Source organism: Lutjanus erythropterus, chromosome 1, assembly GCF_056507025.1.
Source record: "Lutjanus erythropterus isolate fLutEry1 chromosome 1, fLutEry1.hap2, whole genome shotgun sequence".
NCBI classification, from domain to species: Eukaryota; Metazoa; Chordata; class Actinopteri; order Lutjaniformes; family Lutjanidae; genus Lutjanus; species Lutjanus erythropterus.
The window spans coordinates 9,329,397-9,348,820 of record NC_139317.1 but is presented as its reverse complement, the minus strand read 5'-3'; the positions used below and the strand labels follow the sequence as shown (position 1 = coordinate 9,348,820).

Sequence of the window (19,424 nt, the reverse complement as noted above, 5' to 3'; positions counted from 1 at the left end):
GACTAATCATTTCAGCTCTGCTTGTATAAACTTTTGGGTAGTTTAATTAAGAACAAAACATATATCATATATATACATATATCTTTGTATGTTCATTTATTTGTAAAGTAACTTGTAAGCTAACCAAAACTGTCAAAATGTATATTCCAATTTTTCACATGGGAAGATACACATTACACCATGAAAATCCTCTAAAACTACACAAGCTCCATATATTTCACATGTGCTTTTTCATGTGTGAATGTGTACTTCTTTCTGTAAGAGATGGTATTGATAAATTATCCAATATTCCAAACAAATTAAAATTAAAAAAGAATTAAGAAACAGGGATCAAATATACACATATGGCTGTCTATAAAAATGAAATAAATAAATTTGCATTTTGTTGTGTAAAAAAACAGTTTTATATCAGCGCATATCAGACAACATACATATATTTTGTAGGTCAATATCGGGACGGTAATATCAACCAACGAATATATCTGTCTGGTACTAGTTTTATGTCATGTCATTTACCTCTGGAGCCCAACGTTTTTTTCTGCTTCTACCTGAACATTATGATTTGGGTACGTTTACACGCGCAGGTTGCCTGTAAGTCTAAACTCTGGGCTGAAATCTCCTGCGACTCTGCCTGATGAAATGCGTCTCCTGCTGCGCCAGCCAGCCGCAGCCTGAGCAGCTACCCGGGGACGCTCAATCACATGATAGGACGACGCTGGCTAGCGAGCTAACATGCTAGCTTCGGTTGTCAAAGCCGCTGTCAGCAGCCACGAACGGACGAAGTAACCGACCCCAACTAAGAAGTAGTCGCAAACTCTTGAAGTCTCTGGCAAGTCAAGCAGTTTTTCCTTCTGTCATGTTTATGGTGTCTGCAGTGTGAAGTTAGCCTAGCTAGCTAAGTTGAAGTTGTTAAAAGGGAGTTCCTTTCGAGTGCGGGGGTGTTAGGCTAACGATATTGGCCTTGTTTGGATTGACTGTGAAGCTAATCTTACATACACATCTTGTTGTAATTCTTTTATTATCAGTGTAGTGAGTTAACGGTTCGTACGTACCCATATTGTTAACGTTAGCTTGTGTTTACTAGCCGAACTTGTGGCTAGCTTGTTTGTTTTCACAGGAGTTAACTAACTAGCAGGCTGATTAACTTACTAACTTGGCTAATGTTAGCAGCAAGTATGTAGTCGAAACAACCGCGACACAACAGTGTCAACACAAAACTTGTCAAATGTGTTTTTCGTCGGCACTTGCTCTTTCAGTTGTTTACATAACAGGGTTGCGAAACAACGTCAGCTCTGCTAACACCAACTGACAGTTGACAACTAACAAACTAAAGACCGAGGCTAACTGCAAATTAGCCGATTTAGCTTGACAAAGACTGCCAAGCTGTGACAGTTTGGTTTGCTTCTTCTGGTTTAATATGCCTGGTTGTATGGTGTGTGCGCGTGTGTGTGCGCGCGCGCCCGCGTGTGTGCTGAGGGTGGTTGTGATCCACAAACCGGGACCCCCCTGTACTTGTGGGGTTCAAGCACCTTTGTGCACCCTATAGAGTTGGGGTTTTGGTGTTAGAATTAGGTTTGGATTAAGGTAAGGGTTAATGTTGGGCATTTAATAGGGTTAGGGTAAGACGCAAGGGAAAGAGTCAGCAACTTATACCACCAAGAGTTGGCCAAAAGAAAAAAGCAGGGGGTGTCTGTCTAGAGCAACTATTAAATTTTGTATTATCCTTGCAGAATTTTCTAGAGCTGCAGTGATCAATCAGTTAATAGATAGTTAATCGCCAAGCAAATGAATGGCTAACCCTTTTGATAAGCGCTTAATCATGTCAAGTCATATTTGAATCAAAACTGTCCAAATTCACTGATTTCAGCCTTTCAAATGCGAATATCTTCTGGTTTCTTTACTTCTCTTTGACAGTAAACTGAATATATCTGTGGACAAAACAAGACATTTGAGGAGGTCATATTTGACTGATCAACACTTTACCCCATTCTATGACATTTAATTGACAAACCAACTAATCGATCGATTGAGAAAATAATTGCTATTGAAAGTAATTGTTAGTTGCATCCCTAGACATTTCTTTTTTTGAATTTGGCATCCACAGCCATTTTGGCAAGACCCAAGACTATCCACAGGCAAAATTTAGAGGAAAAGGCAATGAGCTCATATAGGGTTATGACTATGACTTTCATTTCCATATAATTTTTTGTCAAAGCCACGGGCAGCCACTGGAGAGGGGCAAAAGAGCTGCATGTGGTGTCATGGGTTGCTGACCCCTGGCCTGGGGAATACATATTTTCAATAATGAGTCCCCACAAATATAGCAACACAAATCTGTGTGTGTATGTCTAAAGCAGGGATGGACAATTATTTTTCACGAGGGACCACATGAGAAATAGATCAGGCTGCCATTGGCCAGACACAAATGTTATAGGATCCTAATAATGGCCAAATCTCTAACAATGGAATGGTCAAAAGTGTTCTGTTTAGGGCACTTCTCCTATTGGCCACCCTTTCTGAATTGCCGTGTGATAAATTTTGGGCTAATTTTTTGTTACAGTTACAGTTTAATATTAAAATATACAGTTCATTGGTTACCAGTGAACCCAGCACCTACCCCTTTGAAAATAAAAGGTCTGATAAAGAATTTAATGGTAAACAAATTGACTGTCTTTGCCAGATTCTTAATTTTTGGTATTTACAAGATTTGTGGCCTTGAGGGCCCCATGACACCTGGGCCACATTTTGCTAAAGATTGTAACTGAAAACGCCAAATAGAGCCGAAAGAGTTAGTTGATTAAATGATCAGCCGATGGGAAGAAATTTAGCTGTGCACCTATTTTGACAATCCGTTAACGGTTTCAGTCTTTTTTTCTTTTTTTTTAAGCAAAAATGTCAAACATTTGTGGCTCCCAGCTTCTTAAATGTGAGGATTTGCTGCTTTTCTTTGTCTTATGATGGTAAATCTTTGGGTAATACCATTGGTTGGACAAAAGATACAATTTGAAGACATCACTTTGGACCACTTGTCAAATTCAAGGCCTTGGGGCCGAATCTGGTCTGGCACCTCTTTTTTTTTTTTTTTTTTGGCCCTTAAGAACTTGCGAAGAATATTATTTGCACACTATGTTTCAATGCTGTGTTCCTAAAGTGCAGTGTTCATAAACTGTATGTCCCAGAATGCTTACAATCTTACAGTTTCATTTAGCAGACGCTTTTATCCAAAGTGACATACATCTGAGAGCTGATACAACACAAGCAAGGATCTAGCACCCAGATTTTGCAAACATATGCAAAGGCAGCGGCAGTTATGTAATATGATACTAGATAGATACATTTATATAGTCCTACATTTACAACTGGCCCTTTGATCATGCTGATGTCTCCTGGGATAAAATTGAGTTTGATATCCCTGGACCTGACAAATCATGATGACCTTTTTTTTTTTTTTTTTTTTCAACGGACCAAACGAGTAATTGACTAATTGTGAAAATAATTGGCAGATTAATTGATAAAGAAAATAATCTTTGGTTGCAACAGTAGTCCCTAAACATCTCTGGTCCAGTCACACAGGTGGTTTCATTTATTTTGCGTAATTATTCCTCTGTGTGGTCGTGTACAAGCTTGACATCTGTTGCACCTGCTGTTAGTGTGCGATGACTTACATCTTTATCATTTTTATTAGTTTGGTGACCTCGCATAATTCCTGGCACAGCTCCACCCAGTGTTAACCTGAGCAGAAGTCTCCAGTGAGAAGAAGTGAAAACATCTGGGTGGGTCTGCAAGGCGTTGGAAGCACTGACTGTACTTCTTCTTATTCTTCCATCAGAGTGCTGGTGGGAACATAGATTAATTTTGGAGCCTTTGACTACTGAAAGCACTGACTCTTTGCTTTCACACCACGTTGTTGCTGAGTATGAGACTCCGTTTTTGCTTCACCGGAGAGGCTTACATCCGTTGGTACTCTGAGACTTTGAGAAAAGAACATTTCCCACTCAGTCATGCTGACTGTATTTGTAAGCTGATGTATGGTTTACTGATTTGAAGGCATTTATAAACACAGCTTTCTCACGATTGCACTGTAGCCACCAACTTGGCAACTTAAAAATTATTTTCATTATCCGAACGTTCTCGATTGATCAATTCATTGTTTCGTTTATAACATGTCGGAAAATTGTAAAAAATGTACATTATAATTTTCTAACGTCTAAGTTTACGTCGTATAATAGCTTATGTTTTCTGATCAGTAGTTCAGAACCCAAATATGTTCAGTTAACTATCATAGAAGATGAAGAAAACCAACAAATATCCTCATTTGAGGAGCTTGAACCAGTATAATTTTAGTGTTTCTGCTTTGAAGATGATGAAATGAATAATCAGCTATCTAGATTGTTGCAAATTTATTTGCTATCAATTGGCAGATTTTTCAATCAAGTGATTATTTCAGACCTAGTTGCCAAATAATCTGAAGTTGGTAGTTGTATTTACACTTGCTTGTCTCATAAACAGTCTTATTTGGGGTTTTGCCAAGATATTGTCTTGTCTAATGTTGTTGGATTGTTTGTCATGAAGCAATCCGGGGATTAAAGTGATATTTCGATTGGATTATTTGAAGTGGGGTTGAATGAGGTACTTATAGGCAGTCAGTGTATTATGTTTATGTGTATTATCTATGTCTATTATCTAATATATGGCAGTCGCAGCAACCCCAGTCTGGAGAAGCAGTGGACTCAGCAGAAAAAAAGTGTTTTAGCCACTTAAGAAAAAGCTGATTTCAAAAAATCTGTTTCAGTTAAAATGTACGCTATATTTTGAGATTTAGCTTGCCACCAGACACCCTTTTCTCACTGCACACCAAAGTTACCTCAACTCAATAGTGCTCTCTCTCACTTACCCAATTTCAACTGGGGAAATCTGTAATTTTACCTTGCAGAAAACAGGAGTCGCTGGTCTCCTGCTGCTTTGATTAGTTAGTTTGTTTGTGTTATTATGTGACTTTTGTGTTGTGTTTTGTGTTGTGTTTGTTGGGATTCACCAAAGTCTTCAATAACACAAAAAAATAAACAGATTAATACAGTGATAGACCATCAACTCCCATGGTCCGTGTGATAAAATAGCTGGTTTTGCAAATGGAGTCTGCTTGAGTGAGATAGAACAATATTTGGCTCCAAAAATTGTGGTTTGGTTTGGCCCTGTAGCTCAGTTTGTAGAGTGTCTGCCCCATGTAGGGAGGCTGTTAGGACCTCTGCAGCCACCACTGCTTTGACTCCTGCCTTTGGCCCTTTGCTGCGTGTCGTCCCCCCTCTCTTCACCCCGTTTCCTGTCTGCTCTTCACCTGTCCCATGTAATAAAGGCAAAAAAAATGTGGTTTTTCATCAGAGAAGGTTGTCTGATGGCAAGGTTAAGTTGTGAAATGAATTTAAAATAAAGACCCTGTGTGCCTGTCCACAGCAGTACATTGCTTAGCGTCCTACACCATTACTCCTGCTTCTTCTCCAAACTGGGGGCCTGTCAACCTTCATCTATTGTAGGTAATACACTCACCATTGATAAGTACCTCATATAACCCCACTTCAAATATATACGTACGTATGTAAGTACTATCCCTTTGACTTGTTGACATGCAAGATAAGACATGGTCCCATCTTTTAAGCTAGATTCCAAGTTATGATAGTGACTTTGTGAGTTATAAACAGTTTTGTAAAGTTTTAAACTACTAAACCATTGTGGACAAAACAATTTGGCTTTTATTCGGTGCTTTATTGATTTTGTTGGTGCATTCATTTAATTTCCACGAGTCTATGAAAACATGCACATGGACAAAGGTGGCTGGCTGATAAGATGCAGGGGACATTGGACTTGAACAGAGTCACTGGGGGTGGGGATGACATAAGTTCACACAGACAGAGTAGAACGGTTTTACAACCAGAATGAAGAATGTGAATTCACCCAATAAAAGCTGATACCTTTATGATTAACAGACCTATTGTCTGTAAAACAGATGTTAGAACTTGTTATAACAAAAATCACACAAGTATAGACCTACGATCTGCCATGCTGAGATGGTATTTGACATATTGATTCGCGGTTTCTCAATATGTGAGTATTAGAGTGCTCTGAATCTCAGTACCCCCTCAGGTTTCTCTTTCAGTTAAAATTTTGAGGCATTCAAGCCAGATGTAATATTGTTTTTGTGAATTTTCTTTTGTCTTAAAGTCGTAAAAGCCTTTGGGATCTCAGACAGTGGGTGACAAGGCTGGATATATTTTAAAAGAACTGGAGAAAAGAGGGGATCATCCTTAGGTGTCTGACACTTTGAGTAAAATTGGCTGCTTAAATACTCAAAGAGGAAAAGGCTGGAGCACTACAGCCCTGTGGGGATTTAAGAGCCATGCACATGACCAATAGTAACCTCTTGTGTTCCCTCTTTCACCCTCCCAACTCCCTCCTCCTCCCTCCCTCCTCCCTCCCCCTCTGTCTCTCTATCTGTTTTCACTCCTGTCTCCCATTGGGCATTGTAGAAAGGGACTCGTCTTCTTTCCTACACACTCTCTTCAAGATATTGAGTCATTAAACTTCCGCCCAATAAGCCACAGGGGTTTTGGCATCCTCAAGACTCCTCAGGCAAGCAAGTCCTCCATCAACGCTGGAATATCGACAGACTGAGGTTGTGGACTCGCATGGGGAAGATGGATAGGCGATAAATAAGACATCAACTTCAGAGGTAAGGTCAGTCTAAACACCATGCCTGTCACAGAGTCCCTACAGCACTTTAATTTGAGTTAAATGGAGCTTTGTATTAAAATGCTTTCCTTTTTGTTTTTATTTAGTCACAGATTGATGTGATTTGGAGCAAAACGCTTCAGTGGAAACATTTAAGTTGTTTTATTGAAAAAATATAGACTATTACTGAAAAATCCCATTAGAATCTCTGCTTAATGCTGATATGGATCTTTTAAAAGTAAAGATAGAATTAGTCATACCTCACTCACTTTAGTATAATATTATTAGCCAACATTAAGTGAACACAATCACAAAAAAGAAACCACCAAGGCATATTTAGACCAACAAGTGTTTCCTTCATTATTACTTCCTGTGTGAAAGCTTCTGACTTGTACTGCTGCGACAATGACCACTTTACAGGTTTACTATAGTATTTAGGAGCTTATCAGTGAGGCGTAAAATTACTTCCGTCACTGCTGTAGTGGCTCCTTCATGTATTATGGTTTTCCTCTTTATTTTGTAGAGAACATAGTCTGACTTGAGTTATGTAATTTCAGACAGTCCTATGTAATCAGAGTTGTACTTTCATTCTCTTCTATCTTTCCAGTTACCTGAGATTACCTGCCATTTTGTTGTGACTGTCTTTAGCAATCTTATTGATAATTTTTTGTGCTGTATTATATGGCGGGACCGGACAGTAAGTTTTAGAAATCACTGCCGGGCTCATTACCATAGTTGTCACATTTAAGTTGTTTGAAATTGCAGCAGTGTTGGGTTATTGTGTCCCATATTTTAGTGATGAGAAAAGCAATATCACAAACGTTTACATAATACAAACTTTGTTTTTACACACACACACACACACACACACACACACACACACACACACACACACACACACACACACACACACAGGTCCACAACAGAAGAATGGGACTACTAGCAAGCAGCTCAACTTTAATAATTAGGTAGTATTTATAGTGATAGACTAACGTTAACAAACCAATGTCAATCCACAGCGTACACACATTGTTACACACGTTTATATATATATATAGGAAAACTGATCTATTGTTATTCCCAGTCCCATGATGAATAGTGAAATTGTCTCCTATCTATCTCTCTTAATATAATTTGAAGACTGTAAGCTAAAATAAGTGACAATTAGAGTTGAGTGCGGGCGATGATATTGACATAATTCACTTATCATATGTCTGACTGATGTCACAGATCCATGTACTGATCCAGATCCCATAATCTGATGTTTTTATGAATTATAAATGTGTGATAAAGTAATTTTAAGTTCATTGCCAAAATGTTGAAACTCAAATGAATTATTAGTAATTAAACAGTTCGGTCCAGCAGTCACCTTTTTTTTTCCTTGTCTCTCCGAATTCTATGAATTGGACGTACAGGCAAAGTTTGAACCCGCCGTAATGTCACATGAGACAGTCGACTCGGGTAGTAACGTTTTGGCATTGGAATTTAACTGGGATAAAAAGTTGATCGGTGCATCTCTAATGGCATTATCTGTTATACTATGGAGGTTAGCACAGTCCTTGTGCACTATTATATTGTGTGTAACTGGTGGTCCTGTCCTTGTCACAGTGATTATTAGGATCTGTGAACCGGGTACCAAATCAAATAGCCAGTTTTGAGGCCAATTTTAATTTTGAAGCCCAATACCACAGTGCTCTGACTGAGCTTACTGTCTGCTCTCACCATGCTATGAATTTAAAGTAAAAATAAGAGGCTCAGTGCAAAAGAACTAGCTAGTCTATGGTCCGAATCAATGAGCAGGACTGCCTTATGGTAATATTGCAGGATTTATTTTATCAATATGATAAGGTCATTTGTCAGGTGTTAAATTCTCTGTATTTTACAGTAACCGATATCCCCATCTGGTTATTTAGTCCACCTAATTTATATAAAAGATGTTAAGTATCAGAAGCACCTCATTGGATAATGCAGTACAGTTCAACTGCACCACAGAGATGACTGTAAATTTGAATCATCACCCCTCTAAAACAGTTTAAACAAAAACAGAACATTATAACCTTCACGAAGGGAGGATTTATTGGCAAGGCTGATTGACTTTGAATTGATGTAAGAGAGTCATGAATTTGATATGAAATGGGTGTTTAAAGGTGGTACAAGTGATTCTGGAGAAAGATAATTGGTAGAGTGTGTGCGTGCCATGCACTGAGGCTGATTCCTCTGCAGTGGCCGTGGGTTTGATTCCAGCCTGAGACCCTTTGCTGCGTGATGAACCCCCATTCTCTCTCTACCTTTCCTGTCCTTGCTTCAGCTGTCCTATCACAATGAATGCACCCCCCCCCCCCCCCACACACACACAAAAAAAAAAAATAGATGGTTTATTGTTAATTATTCTTTATTTTTTTGAGTTATCATTTTCTTTTGTCACAACAAATTACAGAAAGCCTACATTTTTAAACTGGGTGTTCCTTTATGCCGGCTAGCTAAGAATAGCCATAAATCATGCATTGTGTGTCTGCTGAATCAGTTTCCTGAAATGCGTCCATATGTGACACATGACAAACTTTCATTTCTGCTTTTACGGCCAGTTGGCTTTCCTGTACACACAGAATCTGAGTCGATTCCAAAACTTGGCTTATTTTAGATCTTGAGTGCATGATTATGCTTTGTAAGATCATGATTGCCTCACACTTGATGTAATTTAACCACATCCCTGTTTTGAATGTGTATAAGGTTACTATGGGCAGTCTTTCACCGTGTCAGCAGGTTTAAGGGGGATTTTCTTGGTTATACTTTGTTTTGGTTAAATTGCCATCACAATTGAATATGATTTTTTTTTTGTGGTGCAGGTACATGTTGATTTCGTTATGACAAGCTGCTGTGCAGAAGATGTCCACGCTGTCTATGACTGATATCCCAGATGTTGGTCATGGTAAGAGGAACCACTTCTGTGTTACTCCACTATGTTTTACTGTTTCCACCTTGTTTTACTATGCCACAGTGTTTGTCCACAGTGTTCTTGCTGTATGCTCGAGGAGTAGCTATCCAGCCTGATCTTTTTATTCTATTGTCTATTATTTTGTCCACCTAAAAGGAACATCTTGATTTAGAATAAAATCAAGTTTTCGCATGGGTGTCTGCTAAATCAGTTTTCCGAAAAGCATCCGTATGTGGCACATGACTGCTTTGATTTCTACAGTCTCGAACAAAAGAACAGCTTCAGCAGAAAACAAGGTTCCTACACAGTATGGAAAAGTATGGAATGTGATTTTAATGATTTACAGATCTGGATAACTATAGAAAAAAGGAAAGAGAGTATGGGAGAGTATTTGTGTTTCCAGTGTATTGCCCCTGATCTGTTTTCTAAAATATGATATTCAAAATAAAATAAAAGCAGAGTGGTTTTCATGGCATGTCCAACAAATGAATGAATTATCTGTAAAATAAGAATAGCTATCTACACACTGTGTGGCTAAAATGCACAAGAAGCCTAATTCTCCTTTCCAGTAACTCAGTACTTAAAATCAGGTAGACAAAATAAGCAATAATAAAGATCAGTGTGTATATTGGAATAGTAGCATTAGAATGTGCAGGAGAATACCTAATTTGGACTTTTACAGCCAAATGTTTTCTCCAGACCCCTGAGCTGGCTATTTTTTTTCTCCCACCATCCCTGAAGAAACCCCTGCTTATGAGTTATGCAGTTATCATAAAATAAACAGCTTTTCTGTGAAAGGAAGCACTATCTTTATATCTGTGTTCGTCATTTCCATGGACACAGTAAACGAACAAGGTGGCAAATACACTGAAAATGATTTTACCCATTATTGACTTAAGACTATAGAGGAAAGAATAATATATTATTTATTCAATATGTTAAAGGAAAAAGTAGTATAGGTAGTACTGGTTAGTTTACTTCCTCTCCTGGGCAGAGATGTTTGACAGGGGAACATTGTCCAAATTTCTGCATCAGACGCAACAGGTACAATGGGTAAATGCAAATTTTCAGATGGCTGGCTCAAAAAATCCCAAATGTAGAGCCTGTTTGGCTGAGGATTCCAAACAGGAAAAGAAAGCTAAATGTCAAATATGGCTGGAAAAATCTACTGAGAAGGAAATTTGAGATTGGGGGGGGGCGTATGTAACTTTGGAATGGAAATGTTGTGTACCAGCTGCTGAACAATGTTTATTTTGGACACCTGTCACAGTTGTTGTTTTGAATGTAAATGTGTTTGTATGTCATCTGTCAGATGAGAGTAAGGTGTTTGACGGGGCCTCTGAGCTGCAGCTGGACTGCATGGTTGAGGAGAGCAGTGGAAGCACCACAATGAAGCATGAAGGCCTGCTGTCGCTGGCCGACCTCTCCCACCCAGATGACTTCACCGTCCCCCCTCATAATGGCCCCTCACTGACCGAGATGAGCAGCCCTCTGCCGTTAGAGCCGAGCGACATTAAGCTGGACCCAGCTGCAGGTGACACATCTGCCAGCACAGGTGAGCGAGAAGCATATTTACTTTAAATAGCTGCAGTATGCAACCTTGATGTTTTTCTACAGATACCTATAAGCAAAATCAGTGTGCAATTGCTGTAAATATTGCTGCTTTCATCAACATTGGCCATGGTTGAGGGAAACGGTGCATAAAATGAAAATGTCAGAGCGGGCATCTTGGTCAACATACAGTGAAGTGCAGAAGTACAGTGCTTTTAAAGCCTCTGAAAACTTGAGATAGTAAAAATGCATATATGATATCATAGTTGTGTGTCTCATTAAGTGTCCACAAAAAAAGAGTGGGACAAAAAAAAAAAACATTAGAAAACCTAGTTGAAAAAAGCAGTTCTTGCTGCTTTTCAAGACTGTTAAGTCGTGGTGATCATGTTTTGATTGATATCTTCCTCAAAGTACCAGCATGGAAGCTAAGCAATTTACAACTGTCAGCAGGATCAGCAGCAAAACATTTTAGCCACCTAAAAAATCAATGCCATTTTAAGTGTATGCTGTATTTAGAATGTTTCGCTGCTGTGAGACTGCCTTTTCTGAGGGGGAACTGAGGCAACCATGTATGCTTTCTTCAACTCCAAGGCTTCTTTGACAAAAAACTGTAATTTTATCTAGCACAAGAGGTACTACTGGACCACTGCTGCCTTAATTAGTTAGTTTGTTTGTGTTATTGTGTAACTTTGGTGTTTTAACATGTTTGTTTGGATCTGAAGTAACGTTACTTGCTGCAGATTGAGGCAGAGGTAGACTAGAAACTCTCAGGTTCTGCAAGGTGAAATGACCTTTTGTCAACGGAAACTGGCGCAGTATAACAGCTTCAGTTCCCTGTTGTCAAGTTGGTTCAGACTCAAAGAGACAGGCTGAGCAGGAGCAGAGAGGTTTTGTTGCACTCGTTTTAGTGGGACAACTGACATTTTTTTTGTTGTTTGGTTTGCAGAATTAATTACATAACTTCTGTAATAAATGTTTGAGGATGATCACACTCAATTCAGACCCAATATCAGGAAACTATACAAAAAGTAAATGATAATATTTATTTTTCATTATTTTTTTCAATACCCATTATATATGGAAGACCATAACATAGAGTTTATTGTGTATTTGGGTTTACAGTGATTTAGTATATTTTATAGCACCTTCACTGTCATATACCAGTCTGGAATATAATAAAGTAGTGTGTTTGTCTGGTGTGTTCTTTTTAAATGTCTGTGACAACTTCCACAGTCCAGACTATCCGGTATTTTTTTCTTTTTGCTAATTCCCTCTTAAACTCAGACATGTCATGACCGTTTCATGCTATGCTAATTGTTGGCATCCTTATTTTAGTTTAAAAGTTAGTTTTAAATCTCTATCTTAATTGCAGAATAAGCTTTTGAAATCGATATAAAGGTTAGACACTGAAGTACTAGTTTGTTAGGTACCTGCATCCATTTAGCCCTTTAGTTATTCTTGTTTTTATGAAGAACTGTTGGTATATTAACAGAGACAAAGAAACTTCAATGCAGTCCATCAAAAGTTATAGCCTTAAATTCACTACAGTTGACTGAACACATCGGACACAACAAAATTAAAGTTTTGAGTTGAACTGGAGCAGATTGTCCAAGTGTATCTAATAAACTGCTAACTTTGTGTATTTATTATTTTGCAAATTTACTCTCACTTGATGAAGTATGTCTATTTGAACCACAGATCCCTTTTTGGTTTAGAAATGAAATGTTTTTTCTTTGAATGTACAGACAGTCTGGACTTCCAGATGTTTTACAGGATGTGCGTGACTCAGTGAATTTGCTTTGTATATCTTACAGTATGTGCTGACATATTTTGCATACAGAGCTGTCTCTGACTTATCTCTGTTTAGATAGGATGCCTAGAAGTACTCATTTTTTCTTAATTCAAATGAGAGTAGACAAGCAGACATTGCCGAGCCTCCAGCACACATCTAATAACCCTCTGTATACAAGTTGTTGTCTAAGAGAATTTCCTTGTCAAATACTGTTGAAAATGCTAAATATGATTTATCCCCTCTTTATTATTTGTGTGAATAGATGGCCAGCCAGTGAAGAGAAAGAAGGGGCCTGCTCCCAAGATGCTTGGCAATGAGGTGTGCAGCGTATGTGGTGACAAGGCCTCTGGTTTTCATTACAATGTGTTGAGCTGTGAGGGCTGCAAGGGCTTCTTTCGACGCAGCGTCATTAAAAGTGCCCAGTACTCCTGCAAGAACAACGGCCGCTGTGAAATGGACATGTACATGCGCCGCAAGTGCCAGCAGTGCCGCCTGCGCAAGTGTCGGGAAGCGGGCATGCTGGAGCAGTGTGAGTGTCTGTGTGCCAAATGAATCAGAGATAGAGAAAAGTTAGATTCAATGGCATTTTGGCATGTGGGATTCCAGCCAGAGTGAAAATCGTGAGAATAAAATGGAACATTTTATTTACTCAGGGATTGAGCTTTAGTCAAGATGTGCATCCCTCTCCGACCTGTAGGTGTGCTCTCTGAGGAACAAATCAGACTGAAGAAGATGAAGAAGCAGCACGAAGAGGAGTCGGCCCGCTCGTCCACAGTGGTCACCCCCACCCCTCTACAGGAGGCAGCGGCCCTGGATCCACAGCAGCAGGAGATGATTGAGAAGCTGGTGTCCATGCAGAAGCAATGCAACAAGAGGTCTTTCCTTGACCGACCGAAAGTGACAGTAAGTGTACACGTCAGAGGATACATTTGGGTTGTTTCTGACCACCACTGTCTCTCGTGTAATATAAACCATGTAGTGACTTCAGTGACTTCATTCAGTAAGCCTTTTTAAAGATACAGCCAAAGAAACAGTAATAGTTTTAAGTTGTTGGCTAGTTTGTCAATGCAACAATGAATATGAGAGCGTGTCGGGGAATGACATGCAGCAAAAGGCTGCAGGTGGGATTCGAACCCACAGCCGCTGCAGAGGACTCACAGCCTTCATACATACTAAACAAAGCTATCCAGGTGCCCCTACAGCCAACATCATCAAAAAGCTCATTTCGGTACATGTCCAAAGAATGCTGCTAATGCCCGAATAATATTGGCACATAACATGTTTTGTTTATTTTTTTAAATCAAAAAATGTTACATCCAGAGTAAGGCCTAATTAGGAATATTGAAATGGAATATGCTGTTGTTACATTTGGAATAGTAGTGGAAAATTAGTGTGCATGTTAACATAGTCAATTTGTTTTCCCAATAAACTGGGACAATAAAAATGAGCTTCACTGAAAGAATAAGTAACAGGGGCTGCATTCAGGGTAGATATTCAGTGTGGGTGGCCAGCATTCTGCCAGGAGCTGGCAGCTGTAGGAGAAAATATAGCTGCTGTAGAGATAAAATGCAATTACTGTGTGACTGCTGATGTGTGTAGGTACATTGAGAGGTGTGAACATCTGTAGTCAATTTCTGGTTCAAACATACTTGATTTGAGCATCTCTCCTGTCCAGGTTAACCAAGACTATTCCTCTCTGCTGCTCTGAAAACATCAGGGAAATGTTTACTCCCCACTAATCACTTCATACATTTGTGTCTGCATCCAACAGCCGTGGCCACAGAGTCAGGACTTGCAGAATCGAGAAGTGCGTCAGCAGCGGTTCGCCCACTTCACTGAACTGGCAATCATGTCAGTCCAGGAGATTGTGGACTTTGCTAAGCAGCTTCCTGGTTTCCTGGAACTCACCAGGGAGGACCAGATTGCTCTGCTGAAGACGTCTACCATTGAGGTTTGTCATGATTTATCACAAGATATTGTTACTTATAGCTGTCGCTTTAATTTGGAAATGTTTGTTAAACTCTGAGTGCAAATTACTGCAAGTATACATCAGTGAGTTCAAATCAGTCATTTCTTGAAGATGTTACAGTATAAGTGAACTAAATGCAGGAACTTTAGAAGAAAGAACAATGGATTCATTTCAAAATATGGTACAAAGGTTAATTTTTTTGCATTTTTAGCAGAGGGTAGACATTCTACTCCTCAGCAATGTTGTTCTGAAAACTTAATTGTGACCTGCATAATTATAACAACTTGTTTGAGTATCTGTTGCATGTGAGTTTGTCTTAGTTTCACTCTTTATTGATTTTCCACTCACCAAGATGTGTTTGTCTTCCTCAGATTATGCTGCTTGAGACATCTCGGCGGTACAATCCTGCTATTGATAGCATTACATTTCTGAAGGACTTCAGCTATAATAAAGAGGATTTCGCCAAAGCAGGTACATTTCCTGACTTCTGCCTGTCAACTCTTTATGGAAGACATGAATTTTAGGCATTGTTTAAGCTGACTGGCAAACGATATGAGCAGACTAAACCAAGTTTTGCATGATTTCTCTTAATTTAAATAGTTTTGTTTTCTTCTTACCCATCCATGTAAATTATTGCAGCAACTACAGTCACCATCAAATATAAATGAAACTGATAGTGCTGTGTACAGTTGTGACAAAAGGGCACGTTTGATATGTAATTTATATAGAAAAAGAAACATTGGTTGCTTTTCACACACCTTCTGCTACCTTGTGTCCTAACTGAATGCTACGTAACTGAGTGACAGCGACAAAATCAGTTCAGCTTCATTTTTTGCCATTGGCATATCCTTCTTGGCTTCTAGCAAAGTTCGATTCATCAGTGTGGTGCTTTTTATACATGTTTATTGAATGAATGTTTTCTGTAGTATCTTAACATAAGGAAATATTAACTTAAATAAGAAATTGTAGATAATATAAAATGTAGAGGATATGAAATGTAACACTGAACTTTGGGTCTGTTGCCTGGAATTAGGCCACTCAGTGAATTCATTTTAAATAAAATATGTTATCCATCAGTCATGTCAAACGATTGCTTTCCATCTTGTATTAGTCCATATCTAAACCTTGACTGAGAGACTAGATAACTTGAGGAGTGCCATCACGCCCATTTACAGTATTGTCTGGTGGCACGAAAGGAGGAGGAGTTTCATTTCATGCACAAGCATATGAACACACATTCACACATGACACAGTGATCTTCTCCAGGCTGCAGTTTATAGACACCGTTTATCAAGTGTAATAAATAGTTGTATTCACTCCCGTCAAGCACAAAGTCACAGAACAGCCCTTGAAGTGACTGACAAGCACTCACATTCAGATACGACATGGGCTAAATGTCAATGTGTATTTTTGCAACACATTTCCCTCTTTAAAGTGACTTTCTGTTTCCTTGTTCCTCTCTGAACTCTCACCTCCTCAGGGCTCCAGGTTGAGTTCATTAACCCCATCTTCGAGTTCTCAAAAGGAATGAATGACCTGCATCTGGACGAGGCTGAATATGCCCTGCTCATCGCCATCAACATCTTTTCTGCAGGTCAGAATTTATAAAGCAGGCAACCTGCAGTGAATCCCTAGTGTGAAAATTATGTAGAGCTAATGCTGCAGCTGATAATTCTTAAAGGGACAAGTTTGATCATCTGTAATAAAAGAGATTGACAGTTTTTTTTTTTGTTGTTGTTGTGTTGTTGTTTAGATCGGCCGAATGTGCAGGATCATGATCTGGTGGAGAGGCTGCAGCAGCCATATGTGGACGCACTGCGCTCTTACATCATGATAAAGAGACCAAATGTAAGTGCCTATGGGTTCATGTAACCCCTTCTCTTACGACCGACAGTATGTCAGCATAACCTGGCTGTCGTCATCAAAACAAGCACATTGGGTCAGGGCTGAGGTTACATTGTGTTGTTCAGACTGGTGGGCGGCTTAAACAGAAGCCCAGATGAGAAAGGCCAAACTGTTTTTATTGTAATGCAGCTACAAAATGTGAGCCACTGAACTCCTGTTTTAATTTTTTTTTTACTTACAACATTTTAAATCGTTCTCATAGAGAGGCAGCAGAAGTGATTGTAAGGCAGAAGGCCTTCTGTCCTCATAGTACAACCCCAACACCCCCCCAAAAAAGTCGGGACACTGTAAAACAAATTCAAACAGACTGTGATCATTTATTAATCCTTTTTGACATATATTCAATTGAAAACAGACGATATATTTAATGTTTTACCTCAACATCTTCATTGCGTTTCAAACAAGTTGGGGCAGAAGCAACAAAAGACTGGGATGTTTTCTTTAGCATTCCACAACTTGCCCAAAGGTAAACAGGTTAACCGGTGATAGTATAGTGGCAGGCATTAAGAACAACTATCAGTAATAAATTGAAGTGTTTTATAACCAGTTGAAAACTCCTTGTACCAGCTTAAAAAAAAAAAATAATGAAAATTACAAAAAGAGGCATCCTCGAAAGGCTCAATTGTTATAATTAAGGATGGGGTGATGTTCACCACATGATTGTAAAAAAGATATACTACATGGCTCAGTAACACTTTGTACCCTTGTTGTTGGCGAACACAGTTTGTTTGTTAATCTGCATTCTGTTTTTATTTGCATTTTACACAGCATCCCAACTGTTTTGGAGCTGGGTTGTTAGATTTATTTTTTAAAATGTGTTTCAATGGTTTCCTCAGGATCACTTGATGTTTCCCCGTATGCTGATGAAGCTGGTGAGCCTTCGTACACTAAGTAGCGTCCACTCGGAGCAGGTTTTTGCCCTTCGTCTTCAGGACAAGAAGCTTCCCCCGCTGCTCTCTGAAATCTGGGACGTAAACGAGTGACTGCAAACCACACGGTGGCTTGATGAAGCCTTAGACAGACATGGCACCGAGCAGGAACACTGACTCCTTCCTGTCCATCTGGCCAGGGATTGGTTATAGCATTGAGATTTTTTTTTTCCTGGTGGGAGGAGAGCATCTTTGCCATTTGCTCTCAAACAGACTGCGAAAATGGTTTTGTGTTCATGAGGAGACACATGAACATTTAGTTTTCTTTGAGCGTTTTGTTGTTGTTCTGTTTGTGTAGATGCTGATTATGGCGATATTAAATACCAGCATCAGGCTCTTTAGCCAGTTATTTCTGATTTAATATTTGTTGAACGTTATGTTGATCTCTAGTGCAGTTCTATACTCATCATCTAAGAATTATAATCAGACATTTCTGAGCAGGTCTTGGCTGTTGCTGTCTCAAACATCAGGATTTACAGCTGCACATTCAGTTGAAATGGTGATTTTTGCAGTCGTGCAATAGGTGGAAATGGATACAGAGTTAAGCATGAACAGACGCATGTCTGCTGTTCACTTTATTGATGTTGGGGTAAAATTGTAGGCCATCTGGTCGGTATTGTGCATCGTGATATGGCAGCAAATAGTTTGTGTTCCTTTGAGGGCAAATGCAGAAATAAGAATGGTTGGTGTAGTCGCTCAGGTAAAGTAATGTGAAGTAGACCTCTGGGAAATGGAGGCTTCTTTAATTTCTATTAGGTTAGTTTTCTTCCAAGTGCATAAGGGACCCTTTTGGTCATTTATAGATGCCCATTAACTTTCATGTAAATTGTGTATTTATTTTCACAATAAAACTGTACAGAGTGCACACATGAAAAGTATCCACAAGATTGTACAATCACATACTAACGCACAAGAAAGTAAACCTCTGCAGATGACTGCGCCCTCATTTACAGGAAATGGTGATGCGACTAAAAAATTTTTTTTTCTTTGTTTTTTTTTTGTTTTTTTTTATACAGAGCACTGGTACCCTGAAATAGGTGGTACTAATGTGTCTTCAAATTCCATGTAAAGATTAATTGTTTAGAAAAGGGCATCAAACCATCATCTCTGTGAGCCTCTTTTCAAATTAATAAAACTCAACCTGACAAAGTTGTATCCTTAAATCAAAATCGAAGAAAGGACTGCCTCCATTAACAACTTATTTGTGTGTATGTGAGATGTACTTTTACTAATTTCATTACAAAGCAGTACAGTTATTTTCATATGTTGAGTTGTTTGTGTTTTTGACACAAGCATTTAAAGGTTTAGTGTGTAAGATTTATGGTTGTTTATTGGAAGAAAGTGGCAGAAATTGAATATAATATTCATAAGTATGTTTTCATTAGAATTGAAAAATAAGATTTGTTGTGTTTTCATTACCTTACAATGAGCCTTTTATATTCCAGAAGGCACGGGTCTTTCTTCCATGGAGGTCGCCATGTTGCACCGCCATGTTCTGACAATAGCTTGAACAGACAAACCAAACACTGACTCTAAATGTGGACTTTCTTGAAGGGGACAGTGAGATGAGGTGTTTGTAATCTGCAAACTCACTGCTAGATGCCACTAAATCCTACACAC

At 39.0% G+C, this 19,424-nt stretch overlaps 1 protein-coding gene across 2 annotated transcripts; it reads left to right on the top strand.

Moving 5' to 3' along the window:
- Positions 1–667: 667 nt before the first annotated feature.
- On the top strand, positions 668–18,669 carry nr1h3 (nuclear receptor subfamily 1, group H, member 3). 2 transcript variants are annotated; one of them, XM_084737216.1, is made up of 11 exons: positions 668–829; positions 6,522–6,724; positions 9,570–9,652; positions 10,971–11,213; positions 13,264–13,530; positions 13,699–13,904; positions 14,773–14,952; positions 15,342–15,441; positions 16,451–16,564; positions 16,724–16,818; positions 17,712–18,669. In XM_084737216.1, exons 3-11 carry the CDS (start codon positions 9,610–9,612, stop codon positions 17,856–17,858), a joined length of 1,395 nt encoding a protein of 464 aa, XP_084593342.1. In that variant the 5' UTR covers positions 668–829; positions 6,522–6,724; positions 9,570–9,609; the 3' UTR covers positions 17,859–18,669. The 2 variants fall into 2 exon arrangements, with proteins under 2 accessions (XP_084593342.1, XP_084593423.1); XM_084737297.1 differs by having other exon boundaries at positions 6,522–6,729.
- The last annotated feature ends 755 nt before the right edge of the window (positions 18,670–19,424 follow it).

Bases quoted from the DNA above. Each gene is read 5' to 3' on its own strand.
- nr1h3 (XM_084737216.1), top strand. From the start codon at position 9,610: ATGTCCACGCTGTCTATGACTGATATCCCAGATGTTGGTCATG. The intron at 11,214-13,263 runs GTGAGCGAGAAG...TTGTGTGAATAG, and splicing joins TGACACATCTGCCAGCACAG to ATGGCCAGCCAGTGAAGAGA. The intron at 14,953-15,341 runs GTTTGTCATGAT...TGTCTTCCTCAG, and splicing joins TGAAGACGTCTACCATTGAG to ATTATGCTGCTTGAGACATC.